Source organism: Rhyacophila brunnea, unplaced genomic scaffold, assembly GCF_057557595.1.
Source record: "Rhyacophila brunnea isolate RB1 unplaced genomic scaffold, BYU_Rbru_1.0 scaffold_7, whole genome shotgun sequence".
NCBI lineage: Eukaryota > Metazoa > Arthropoda > Insecta > Trichoptera > Rhyacophilidae > Rhyacophila > Rhyacophila brunnea.
In genome coordinates this window covers 42,185,335-42,199,677 of record NW_028233339.1, presented here as the reverse complement: position 1 = coordinate 42,199,677, position 14,343 = coordinate 42,185,335, and the positions used below count along the sequence as shown (strand labels likewise).

At 34.6% G+C, this 14,343-nt stretch overlaps 1 protein-coding gene across 1 annotated transcript; it reads left to right on the top strand.

The window, feature by feature from the left end:
- The first annotated feature begins 462 nt into the window (after nucleotides 1-462).
- Nucleotides 463-13,703, top strand: mEFTu1 (mitochondrial translation elongation factor Tu 1). Its single transcript, XM_085957437.1, has 7 exons — nucleotides 463-601; nucleotides 4,207-4,398; nucleotides 6,901-7,067; nucleotides 7,979-8,222; nucleotides 11,212-11,403; nucleotides 12,137-12,503; nucleotides 13,338-13,703. The coding sequence occupies exons 1-7, from the start codon at nucleotides 562-564 to the stop codon at nucleotides 13,528-13,530; spliced, it is 1,395 nt and encodes a 464-aa protein (XP_085813563.1). The 5' UTR covers nucleotides 463-561; the 3' UTR covers nucleotides 13,531-13,703.
- Nucleotides 13,704-14,343: the final 640 nt, after the last annotated feature.

Genomic DNA, 14,343 nt, shown 5'->3' with positions numbered 1-14,343 from the left:
TACACAAATCAAATTTGGCGCACATTATTTGATAGATACCATAGATATCGGTAAAACAAGAATCCTACATTATGTAATAATAATTGAATAGTAATGCTATTTCTGACTAAATTCCATTTGATCCGGCCAAATAAGTTACATAATATTACTATTCTGAATAATATATAAAGTAGAAAGTTATGCGACAAAATTAAAATTTTAAAAATACTTTCGTCAAACGTTGTAACATGTAAAAAGAGGCCAAAGATTGGCATAATATTAACATAGTAATTGTATTATTCAACTGATTTTAATATTCCAGTGTATTTATGAGAATTTTTCGGTGGCTTTTATTTGATTTTACATGTCATTTATATTTTCATCTGCCTGTTTTCTCATTTTTCGATTTAAATCGGGCTATTTAACGCTCATATTACGTAATAATTATCATTCACCTACATACCATAGACATTATAAATGCTCAAAAGCCAAACCACATCATTTGTCTATTGGTCTATAAATTCGATCCGGAGGCCGACAAACTTCTTTTTATATTAAAAACGTAGTATTATTCTTATAAGCATGTCTACATTTTTTTCAATACGGAAGATTTTCTTCCCCAGTAAGTATTTAATACATTTCGTGAATTTAGTCCTCTAGAATATCTAATTGACAATTTTTAGGTTATCTTTTTATCTTCCGTCTATAAGCTGGAGAATCACTTATTATTCAACAAAGTTCCGCGCCGATGGCCTGGGCGGTCGAATATAAAAATGTATACAATATCAGACTTCGTTCAATTGGAATTTGATATAATTTAATTAGTATTTTCCATCGTTATCATTTTGCGCAATATTTTTTTCTGTTGTCAATTTTTATTTCATCCCTGTTTAAATTGCGTACACTGAATAACAATGTATTTGACAGAACGCTGGAAGAATTCCGTGTAATAACTGTTATCTATGTCTAGACATAATCACTTTTCTTTATATTTCCTCAATGTGATTAGTAACATGTACTTAAATGACACCCCACAGCAGTGATGCCAACCGTACTATAATTATAGTACAATACTATAATTTTAATTCCGCGAAAAATGTAAAATACTATAATTTTACACCAAATATACCAAAATACTATAATTTTAAAGAATTCAAGGCGAAAAATGTTCCTGTACTATATATTTTTCAGAAATACTATAATTTTTACGCCTTTGTACTATAATCAGCATTGAAAAATATGGCAACACTGCCCCACAGCGTAACCCTTTGGCTGCTACGATGTTGTGCAAAATCCGGTCGAAGATTGCTACCAATAATTGTCTATAAATTAAAGGATTGTATTATTTTTAGACACCTTACCACTCTTATTGATTCTGCGAAATCGGAATATTTTGAAAACACGTTTTGTAATTAGTTTATCGTTTTGAATAGATAATGAGGCTATTAGATATCCCCCGCTTCGTCTGCCTTTAAAATTAATTGAAATTCTCTTTCTCGCTCTATCATACTGACGACCACATGTGCGAGCGAAACGAACTATCGAGTTTTTATTTTTAACAGCTATTGAAAACAATCGGTTACTTCAAAATATTATTTCAATTCCATTCGATTGCGTTAGCTAACAACACGTACTCCCCATAACATCTTATTGAGAAAATAATTCCTCATTTGGATTATAATTTGAATTCCTGCAAAATGATTAAGGACAGCGAAAGTGATATAGAAATAATGGCAGCTTTTCGAGGGACTAGAAGAATTAGCAGCTCTACCGATTCTGATAGTGAATTTGTGGATAATAATCAACTTATGGGTGATAGTGACAACACTTTATATGACTCTGATAGTGAACCTGAAATCGAAGAAGCATTTTCTGAAGTGTTTTTAGATGACGATTTTGCCTATAATACTCATATACCACCATTTGAAGAAATTCCGGGCCCAAAACATCCACCACCGACTGATGCGTTGCCAATATCATACTTTGAGTTATTTTTTACGGAAGAGTTGTGGGAACTTATTGTCTTGGAAACTAATCGATATGCTCAACAATATATAACTTCTACATCCGTATCTACTCATTCAAGAGTAAAAAAATGGCGTCCGACAACAGTAGGAGAAATGAAAGCTTTTGTGGCTATTATCATGGAGATGGGGTTAACAATACGACCAAATATTTTAGCATACTGTTCCACAAACTCCAGGTGCATTCCGTGGTTTAGGAAAATGATGCCTAGAGATAGGTTTTTACTGTTATTAAAATTTCTGCATCTCACAAATAATGATATCTTATATCCTCGAAATCATCAAAAACATGACCCTTGTGCAAAATTTGATGCAATGAAAAAAAATACAATAGTTATAAGTTCTAACCCTACCCAGTCACAAAACATAATATATAAATTAAGTTATATTACACAACAATAAAACTAAATATATCAAAAATGTTTCATACCGCTGAAGCAGTAGTATGTTCCAAAATTAACTTAACATTTCAGGCATCAAATGCAAAACGACGATCGTTGTGGCTAATATCAAAAACAACGATATATCGTTGCGTAGCATTCTAAGGGTTAAATTCAGTAAAAATGACACTGGTATATTAACAATGAATTGGACAAATCTAGTGATAAACAAAAGGTAGAAAACGTCGTAGTAATAAACGAGGTGGTTAATTTCTGCAGACATGTGGCAACAGGGAATGTTTGGAGGACACAGGACAGAGGAATGCATGGAGAGGTTTTCATCCAGTAGATTAATCCGGGCTGGACGTGATGACAATGTTTTATTTATTGAATTTTGGTTGCCAAGCGCCTTTACCGGTTCTGTGCCAAAGCGAACATGTTCGCGGATATGGCCGGGCGTACAGTGCCAACCATACAAAAACGCGGACTTATTCGCCTGTCTTTAAAGACAGAATGGCAGTCTCAGGCGTTTGTTTTGAATAATTGAAAATTCGGAAAAATACTGGTCCAATAATGAGACATTTAGCATATGATTGGTAAGTAAGTGTTTATGATAAACTTTCAATAGGTATATTTCAAAAAAAATAAAATAAGATTTATTTTTGCTAAAAAATTCGCATCCTCACTTGCCGCCATACAAAACCTCCCGGCACAGATCAGGTTAAACATTGGCTGGCCTTACAAATATATTACCTTTTAACAAATCATTAATAATTATGGCACTACAACCTGTGGTGGATCTTGGCCTCCTTTAAAAACTTCTTCCATCCTGGAGGTTCCATCCTGGCACTCTCCAGTTGCTTTGACATATAGCACAATAAACCAGTACTGAATACGTGGTTCCTCATAACAGCTGCAGTATAGTGTGGCTTGTTTTTCGAGTGTTGCTTCTTCTAGCCATTTCATTTCTTGCACAGCAGTGATGTCTTTTGTTGTATTTATTCAACTCAAGTAGCAGTTTAAGTGCTCCTAAGTCTATATAGAGAGAGAACATTCCACGTATATCGTTTAAGTTTAGATTCATTCATGAATCAGCCTGAGGCTGTTTCTGGTAGGTTTCGTAGCAATGGTTTTACAGGGTGAGGTTTTCTGCCTGACGCCTACTTCCTAATATTGGAGAGCCATTTCTACCTCCGCCGTTGGCCTGGACTACCCTATGCACCGGTGTTGGTTACCTGATCTCCAGGGCTGCTACCGGGTTTCACCACGTGGAGGTGAAGGCAAGAATTGGGTGAAAGAGGCTAGACGATAGCAGATGATACTGCATCATAACTTGCGAATGCATCACACCCTTAAAAAAAAAAAATATTTTTTACCAAAATGCTTTTTGCACAAAATACTGAATGTATAGGAGCTGTTCTAATATAGCGTCTATGTAAGCCGCTAACAACGGTCAATACCGCGGAAGAACCATTTGTCAAAATGTTCAGGAGGGACACAAAACTTTGCAATTTCGTCAATGAAAAAAATTTATATTTAGTTTATTGTGTCTTTTTGTTTTATATTAGAAAATATATTTTTACTATCGTATGCATCTGTGGAAATTAAGTTGGGGCACATATGCAGTATTGCCATAGGATTATTTTGTAAACCAGTTGGACCTTATGCGGTACTGCCGCAACTCTCCGCTCGTCTCTTGCTCCGATATTATATTTTGACTTCTAAGATACTTAATCTGACTTGGTTGTCTAATATGGAAATTATTGTTTGCATTGCCAGCAATTTCTTGAAAAGCTGTATAAGATTTTTTTATTTTATTTCAGCTTCACAGATTCTATTGAAGCAGAACTTCTTTCTTCCTCATTCTGTGAAGGCGTTGGCACCGTTTAATGGCGTCATTTCGAGAACATTCGCCGAGAAGAAAATATTTGAGAGGAATAAGCCTCACTGCAACGTCGGCACAATCGGCCATGTTGATCATGGAAAAACCACATTGACTGCAGCTATAACAAAAGGTAAATTAGCTTTTGTAAAGGCCTGAAATCATATTTCACCTGAATTTAATAATAAGATGATTATTGATTTTTTTTACACACTGACTGGATATGGATTCGTATCAAAGTTGTACGACTTCATCTAAAAGCTTTTACAACTATGGTGAGAATACGACGTTGGACTTGGCTACTTGCTATGGATGCCTCAAGAGTCTCATCTCCTCGTTTCTAATAAAGTCACATACCTGTTGTCCGCTGAAAGGATTTGTTATTGAAGCTCAGCATACAGTTATCCCGAGTCTTCGTAAGGTGTCACATAAAGCAGTACCATCAGAATACAACCATTGAACAAGTATCTAAAGATATCGACACTCCTATCCGTTGCTGGTTTTATGCATGCATGTGAAACATGGACCCTTAATATAAGATGCAGAGACTGCAATATGTCGATGTTGTCTATGGGATTTAACACATAATAATAACGCATGTAAATGTAACTTGAATGTTCTAACGCACATAAGTCAATGCAATATTATTTGTTGGAAAAACAGCCATTCCAGCTTGCGACAAAGTTAGATGAAGCTCAGCAGGAAAGTCACTTTCGGATAACTCAAAAATCGTTGCGTCAAAAAGCACAAACTTTTTAAAAATCGAGGAAATTTACTTAGATAACCTTTCTATAAAAATAGTGTAGCCGTGCGATCACTACGAATAAAAATATAAATGAATGAAATTTAATTAATGTGCGATCACTACGAATAAAAATATAAATGAATGAAATTTAATTCATATTCTGCGTAGTGATCAGGCGTCATTTTTGTAGTTCAGATAATGGAGACACTAGCATAATAACAACTTTTTTGTACAAGAGGTGAGAAAAATCATTTAACAATTGAAACCAAAGATGTTGCAATAAATCTTCTTCTATAGAGATGGAGTCTAAACGATAGCGAAGCAAAGAAGGACCTCTGCAAGGCCTATTCGTAAGCGGGGTACTCATTAGTGAGCCGTAACTGTGGCCGTTGCAGATACAGTAATAAACACCAAATAATAAGTTTGCAAGCCTGCACGCGCAATTTTATTGGATTCAATATGAACATTTAATTCAATTTTCATAACTGATTTTGGCAAAATTCATGAATTCAAAAATGATAACCTAACCTAACCTATCCAGTATATTGGCTATTTTCAAAATTTGTTTGTCTTGGCTTCCTGTGAAGCTTTCCCAACAAGAACTGTGTTTTATTTAGACATTTTATTTGAGATATGACCCAAAGAGAGGTTGGACGGTCTTTAATATACAACCATATTATATTTCCGATACAACATTTCACGGTGAAGTGTGATACGGCGAACTGCATACATACAAATTTCCGGACACCGTTAGAATAGCCCTGCTGGTCTACTGATTAAGTTAGCTAGCTACAAGTGACATTGTATTGCAGGTTCATTTGAAGAAAACTTCACACTTCTACTATGACATTCCACTATAATGTCAGATTCACCCATTTAGTGGCTGTTTTAATGTGTAAAACAAGGTTAAAATCCAGAAGAAGCTTTATGACGACAACCATACCTCTGACCGTCCCATCCGAAGAATATAGACTATATGCATGGGAAGCAAAACCTAGCCTTTGAGGGTCTCGAAGACTGGGTAAAGCTAGCAGAGCATCTCCCGCCCGGAGCCAGTCTCGGGTACTGTACATGGAAAGCCCTAAACAGACTGAGAACCATGGTAGGGCGCACTCGAGACAACATGGTGAAGTAGGGGTTCTCTGATGACCAAACCTGCGAGTGCGGTGAAATACAAATCATGGAGCACGTCTTTTCATGGAAGGCTTGCCCAGTAAACTGCAATTTCGACGAGATCCTACAAGCTGAGGAAAATGGTGTTTCCTTCGCCAACTTCTGGAGAGACACGTTGTAGCTATTGAAGACCCGACATGACGAAGAAAAAGACCTATTTAGTTTTACAAACGTAGATATTGCCAAAATAAGCCTTGAATTCTCAAATTCACAAGGTTAGAATGATATTGTATAATTAAAGTCAACTTCATTCACATTCATTTTTTAAGATGAATCATGTAAAAAACTAAGATATGTGTACATACATAGTTAAACAAAGCAACAAACTTCAAACCAGAACACGAGATGTCAATAGAAGAAGATAATAGTGAACTTATTACCAATATACAACACATTATAATCGTTTGATTCGAAAATCGCACTGCCTTCAAAATTCCTAATACAACATAAGACGCCTTCTATCTAGAGTTCAAATTATTTGATTAAGACACGTCAATATAATTCTAATTGATGGATGCACCCAATATTTCCGCCTATTTCTTATTTTTCTGACGTGCAATACAGAACCAATGTATGTATCTTTTTCTGATAACTGTTGGTTTGAATATTTGGCGGTTTAATTTTTTCATGTTTTGCTTTGAATGAGAAAACTTGGTATGTTTTATGAAGCATATTTTATGTAACTGTAAATCAATTGTGGTTTTTGATTTGTTACAGTACTATCAGATTTGGACTTGGCGACACAGAAAGAATATGCTGAAATTGACAATGCCCCCGAAGAGAGAGCAAGAGGAATCACAATTAACGTCGCACACATAGAATACCAAACAGAAAATAGACATTATGGACACACAGACTGCCCCGGCCATGCTGATTACATTAAGGTATACTTTCTTGCTTCATTACTCATGAGGCTTCATGGTCTGCTGTCTACAGTGAAACCCTGATTTTAGGTTTTTGACAGAACTGACAAAAATAAATGTTAATAGAAACATACGAATTGATTTAGTGTTCGAATTTGAATTTTTTGAATTATATTGTAAACATGTCAGGCTTTTGTACCTATAGCCTCAGGTTTTGACATTGTGTGAGTGTATTTTTTACAATACCTGTGTAATCGTTTGTAGACTGCGAAAATTATAACTTGAAGTGTCATGGCCGCCGTCGTGGCACTGCGATATATTATGAAAGGATTGCGAGTGTTTGGAAACTTTTTTTCCTTACTTTGGTTCAAAATGTTAATATCGAATACAATACCAGACGACAATATTTTTCCAATCTGTCAGGATATTTTTAGTTATGTGGTAACACTGAAATGTCAAAGAATATACCTGTCATTGCAGCGTATTGTGGATAGTGGAATTCCTCCGTGCTGTCTGGTTGACCAAAATGATGATCAAATTATAATACATACTTACAGCATATCATTAGAAGATTATATTTTTTTTCTAGAATATAAAATAATGGATGTTATTATAATATTAATATGTATTAATCCTTTCCACGTGGACGGTACACCTGTTGTACACTAATTAATTGGCCATTCGATATAATTAGCATGTTATTTAAATGCGGTAATTAAATAGTAATGAAATGCTCCGCGGTCAACAAGTTATGGCAATTGAAAATTATTTATATTAGAATGTAGGCTTTAAATAATCGCCTAGTATGGAGTCTTCGCTACTAGGCACTATTTTTATTATTTTGGAGTAGTGAATCGGCGAGTGGGTTTTTCGAGGGTTGATTCGGGTAATCTTTTGTCTTACTATTTAAATGTTATTCTGTTGCTTTTCAGAACATGATAACGGGCACAGCGCAGATGGACGGAGCCATTTTAGTCGTGGCCGCAACAGACGGTGCTATGCCACAGACCAGGGAGCATTTATTATTGTCCAAACAAATTGGAATTACCCATTTAGTTGTATTTATTAACAAAGTTGATGCCGCCGACGAAGAGATGGTCGAACTAGTCGAGATGGAAATCAGAGAACTTTTGACCGAAATGGGATACGATGGGGAAGCTATTCCGATCATCAAAGGTATGCCGACTACTTTGTTTTGTCAACAAATACATCCTCCGTCCTTATGACTGCCAGATCACACAATTCGATCACCTTTATATGCTTTCAAGTTTCATTTTCGCGAAACTGAAATAATTGGTTTTAAAGTTTTGTCATTTGCCATTTAAATTTAAAACTACATGTATTCAACAACTTCATGAATAATTGGACATAACAATGATAGTACAGTCGAACTCGGTTATTACGATCTCTAATGTACCGAGAAATACCGTTGACATTCTAGTTTATGATTTTCTCTATACCTTTATTCATTTTTATAACGAGCTACTTAACGGGTATCCCGAGCTAAAATATTGCCAAAAATTTTCTTAAAACTATTAATGTGTCGATCGTTTCGACCATTTCGACCCTAAGCAATAATATCCAACCGGACAGGATGCTGCCGGGATCGGATTACGTTTATGACACTAGCTAAGTGTCTTAATACCTACCTAATTGGTGTTTTCACCAACAATATTGAAAAAGTGTCCACGCATATGGTTGAAATTGCATGTAAAAAATCCAAAGTTTGTGAAGTCAGTAGGTACCTACCAGCGTTCATTACAATAAAAAACTTCTTTTGTATCCATGAATGCCATGCTTGTTTCGGGGAAAAATTCTAATTGTGTATTTTTGTTTGAATTGCAACTTTTTATGTGATTTCATGTGACCGCTTATTTATTAACCTTTCAGGGAGTACCTTTATTAGTACTGGTCATGCTATGGGGAGTGAGTTTTTTTTGCATGAATATTATTTTTTTTTAAATCAAATCAGTGTAATATGAAGATAGAAATGTTTTAAAAATAGTAAAAAAAAAAAACTCACGTTTTAAAGGTTTTATCATATAAAAACCGGTTGCGTATTCCAGGTGTAACCAACCATTGACACCAAAACATTCGAATTTTTTTCACAATAACTGTTTATAACTTAACACTATTATCAAACTTAAAATAAAATGGTGATTCGATAATGGCATTATTTGTCTAGTATATTTTTACGGATTTTTTTTAAACCAAGCTCATTAAAATAATGGTGGCCAGAAAAACATACATTTCTTCTTCCGCCGTCTTCACCCACTTTTTCATTTTCGACATCGCAGATGATTTCTGGGACGCAGCCGTGACATAAATATTTGTTTCAGAAACTATTGTGTTGACAATATCTTCCGTAAAAAAGAGCTGAAAAAGGTCCAGCTCAAGGTAATCCCCTTCTACATTTATATTCTCTTTTATACCGGACTGAAAATCACCAAAATCGTGAGGTGTTGGAGTGAAGGTTGAGTTATTCCAGGTCCTTGGTTCTTCCCGCCTGTATTTAGCACTTGGTTGGATGTCTGGATCCTCGTCATCAGAAGAAGAAGATTCATAAAATTCCATCGATATATCATCAATGTTTTTGATGTTCTCCTCTTCATTGTCACTGTTCATCAAAATTTCGTCAATGTCTTTGCCTCTTTGGAAATCCATTTTAGGAATATAGATCGACACAAATAAATCACGGCAATAAAAACACCACTAAGTCCCTATATCAAATGTCAACACAGAAAAACATCTAAAAATCGCGGAAAAAGTATGAGAAAACCCAATATAAAAACTTCCAACGCATTAAAATACCGTAAAACACAGTAAAACATCTAAAAATCGCGGGAATAGGTAGTATGAGAAAACACAATATAAAAACTTCAAATCACAATAAAATACGGTTATAAACTTCGAAAAATTGCGAGAAAGGTATAAAAACACAATATAAAAACTTCAAATCACAATAGAATACGGTTAAAAACTTCGAAAAATCGCGAGAAAAGTATAAAAACACAATATAAAAACTTGAGATCGCATTAAAATATCGTAAAACACAGTAAAACTTCTAAAAATCGCGGGAATAGTATGAGAAAACACAATATAAAAACTTCAAATCACAATAGAATACGGTTAAAAACTTCGAAAAATCGCATGAAAAGTATGATAAATCGCGCGCGCGGAAATCGATTGTTTGCGATTTATGTACTTGTCCGAACTGGTAGGTATGACGTCATATTGGTGTCATGTGACATACGAAAAAGTAGAATTCTGCAGTTTGTTAAGTTGAAATCTGTTTTGAAATGGTATAAAAATACACCCAAGTGTCTATAGATGGCGTTGCAATTCATACTTGAAGCATAGACACACCAATAAACCCATACTACTAGAAAACGTACATGTACGTCCATACTCCTGCATGCGACAATCGCGCCGACGTACATGTACGTCCATACTCCCGGAAAGGTTAATACCTATTCTCTGATATAACGAGCAAATTCAGTCTGTCTCATCTTTCTCATAATAACCAAGTTCAACTGTATAGAATTACTATTTCAATTAATCTAAAATTGTTTTGAAATGTTGGAAGTTATTGACTGATCCGAACGAAACTAATGAATTTTGCTGCAAATGAATCCGTAATATGACAAATAGCAGTTAATTTAAACAGTAAACTATGAATTCTTTTTTTAGCATCAGTCCACTAATATATTTAAACTTGTGTACTAGAGGTTTTCTTCAATGTATCTGAGTTCTTTACGAATTTAGAATTAACCGTGTTCATAATGAGGTTTACTGTAATCTATAAATGATTGATATGGTCTAATTAATTATTGTTCTAATCATAATTTACAAATAATTTCAATTTTATTAATTATTATTAGTAAAATCGAATCGGTCAATAAATAATATGATGCTAAATAATGACAACTATAACTTGATGCTTTAGGCGGCAGTGCTATTGTCACATGTATTGTGCGAGCTATTAATTATCCAAACTGCAGCACCCCAAGTTATAGTTGTCAGCATATTCATTTAATTATACTCTTTCCTACAAAGTCTATGTGATTGCACATTATAGGCACATTTTTTTTACTGTGAACGCAAGCCTTAAGCCTGTCAATATATTTTATTTAAGGTTAATTATTTCTCGTTCGTTTTATTTCAGGTTCCGCTCTGTGCGCATTGGAAGATAAGAACCCCGAAATCGGGTCTCAGTCAATCTTGAAGTTACTTGCCGAGGTGGACCGATATATTCCAACACCCACAAGAGAACTGGACAAACCTTTCTTGATGCCTGTCGAGAGCGTTTATTCTATTCCCGGCAGAGGAACTGTAGTTACAGGAAGATTAGAACGAGGTAATAAATATTTAAATTGAAAACGGGTAATAATTATTGTAATACAGATAATATTATCAAAATTATTTATTCAATTATCATTTTCATTCCAATACTGAGTATAAACACCTACACGCTGTGCACACACACTTATTTTTGTGAGAATTGTTTAACTACACTATAACCCCTTTAAAATACAAACACGGTTGATTTGAATGAACAAGGAAACACTACATTTTATCCGGATTTCGAAATATGAAATAGTTTATGACTACTAAATAAATTCGTAAATCGAAATATGTTCATATATTTTTCACATAAGTTAGTGATTGTACCTATTGTTTATTTTATTACGGGAATAAAAATATCGTCGATAAGGTTGGTGATAATAGGTATGTTTTGTATTTCGTAATTCCAAATTTTTGCGTATTCCAGTCCCGTCAATTTCAAGTTAACGGGGTTTACTGTAGTCGCATAATCAATTTTGTTGATGGCCAGTTTCAAAATAGATATACAATCAGCCTGAATCTATCCACTGCTGGAGGAGGGCCTCTCCAAGCTGATTCCACTTTTCTCGGTCCTGTGCGTTGCGTTGCCACGTACTTCCGCAGAACTTGATCATTTCATCGATCAAGTTTGCCATAATGTCTATTTGTAGGTGACAGCTTCATCTATGACATCTAGATAGCATTGTCTCTTTCAATTTTTGTGGTTTCTTTGTATTCATTTGTTTGAATGCATTATATTTTTTCAGGTGTGCTCAAAAAGGGAACAGAATGTGAATTTGTCGGCCATAACAAACAATTGAAAACTACAGTTACCGGAGTTGAGATGTTCCACCAGATTCTAGAAGAAGCTCAGGCTGGCGATCAGCTGGGAGCGTTAATCAGAGGAATCAAGCGAGACGAGATCAAGAGAGGAATGGTCATGGCGAAACCAGGAACGGTCACCGCTGAAGATTCCATTGAAGCGCAAGTTTATATTTTAAGCAAAGAGGAGGGCGGCCGGAGCAAACCTTTCACCTCGTACTTCCAATTGCAAATGTTCTCTAAGACTTGGGATTGCGCCACACAGGTCCATATTCCAGACAAAGAAATGGTCATGCCCGGAGAAGACACCAAGTAAGCAATGAAAATTTATAAACTAATCTTAATTTCCCTCGTTTTCAGGCCAATGATAAGGCAGGTGTTTCTGTTGATTTGCTTGAAGCTTGTAGCAACCGTTGATAATTATCTTTTTAAAACATGAAAATGAAAAAAATATAATTCAAGGATAAAGTTATACAGTGCAACCCCAATTTTACGTGCCTGGAATTCACGGTTTCCTGCTTTTTATTTGTGTATTTTCTGCAATCACATTTTAATTCCTGAATTTATGTTTTTGTTTCCCGCAATTTACGTTTGAAATATTTAAAATTCAATTAAAATTACATATTAAAAATTCAATTATTTATTTGAACACATTCAATTCAATGAATGCATGGCAAATCATTGAAATGAATTCTAGACACAGGAATTCATTTCTATTTATAGCCATGTCTGCAGTGCCCAAGACCAAGATTACACAATGCAATTGTACAATTTTTTTTGTTTACACCCATTCAAATGTCTCTGCAATGCGAATTGTCAGTCCAAGAGAAAAAGAACATTATCAAAAGGGTGAAAGAACATGTTGACATAAATATGCTACAAACCAATTTGTATGATATTTTTGTCAGTCCCTTCAAAAGTGTAAAATCGGGGCTTCACTGTAATTAATGATTTCATTGAACACTTTCATCTAATTATTCCATATTAATAAGTTACTTTTTAGTTAGTTAGTTTTTAGAATAATTCATAATTTTAATATATTAAATTTATTATATTAAATGAAAAAATAATTCATATCAAATCGAGCTTCGCTATTGTGGCTATCAGGTGTGTCAATGATTAATTTCAATGTTATTTAATTTGCAGATTATGCTTGAAACTGTTCAGACCTATGGTTTTAGAGTTAGGCCAGAGATTTACCCTGCGTACTGGCGTACTCACCTTGGGTACAGGCGTTGTCACGAAAATCTTGCCACGACTCCAGGAGACTGCCCGCTTGTCGCTCACCGACGGCAAGAAGAAGAGGGAGAAGAACGAACAGAAAGAAAAGAAAGAGTAAAAGATGTGACATGAAATTTATGTGCATTTTATTGTCTACTAATCTAATAGTCAGTCGTGTGTCTGTTTATACGAAGCAGAAATGTTGATAATATGTAAGATAGTTTTAGTTATACAGAATAATAACGTTATGTAATATTAATTTAAAATAGATTAAACGATATAAAATTAAAATATATTGCCTTCTTATTCCCAGACGCACTTTTACCATTACGGTAGGGGGGGATTCTCAACCGCTTTCAAAGGGTAATTTTAAAAGCAATATACATATTAGATATTTATAAACCACATATGTACCTATGAAACAAAATATATAAAATAAAACAGAACAATAATAATAATACAAAATCATAGAAAATTAGTTATGTTAAAATTTCATTTGTTTTCTAGCGAAACGGGGTGAATAGAACCACCAAATAAATAAAAATGCAAATTTGAATAAAAATTGTGATTAAATAAAGAAACATTTATTTAATTTTTTAGGCTTTCACATGTTATGTTTACCTATCTGTCTGATAAAATTTTCAATACCAAGTACAACATTACATATTTTTTGCCCATGGCATGAGCTTACCATGAGGTGATCGTAATGTGTTTCTAGCATAAGGAGTTGAATTGTCCTACTCACTGTAAAATAAAGCAGAAATTTTGTAAGGGCATCACTAGCAAATGAGAGTAAAGACTATCCACAAACAAGAGAGTGAGGGGCGCCAAGGCGATACGACAGGAATCATCTATAGAAAACCAGCAATAACAAACAAACACACTGCCTACTTCTGCGTATGGGAAGAAATCACACTGCATAACATAAGTG

Excerpts from the sequence above, each read along its gene's own strand:
- mEFTu1 (XM_085957437.1), top strand. The coding sequence starts at position 562 with ATGTCTACATTTTTTTCAATACGGAAGATTTTCTTCCCCA. Across the intron at positions 4,399-6,900 it reads GACTGCAGCTATAACAAAAG|TACTATCAGATTTGGACTTG; the intron begins GTAAATTAGCTT and ends GATTTGTTACAG. Across the intron at positions 8,223-11,211 it reads AGCTATTCCGATCATCAAAG|GTTCCGCTCTGTGCGCATTG; the intron begins GTATGCCGACTA and ends GTTTTATTTCAG.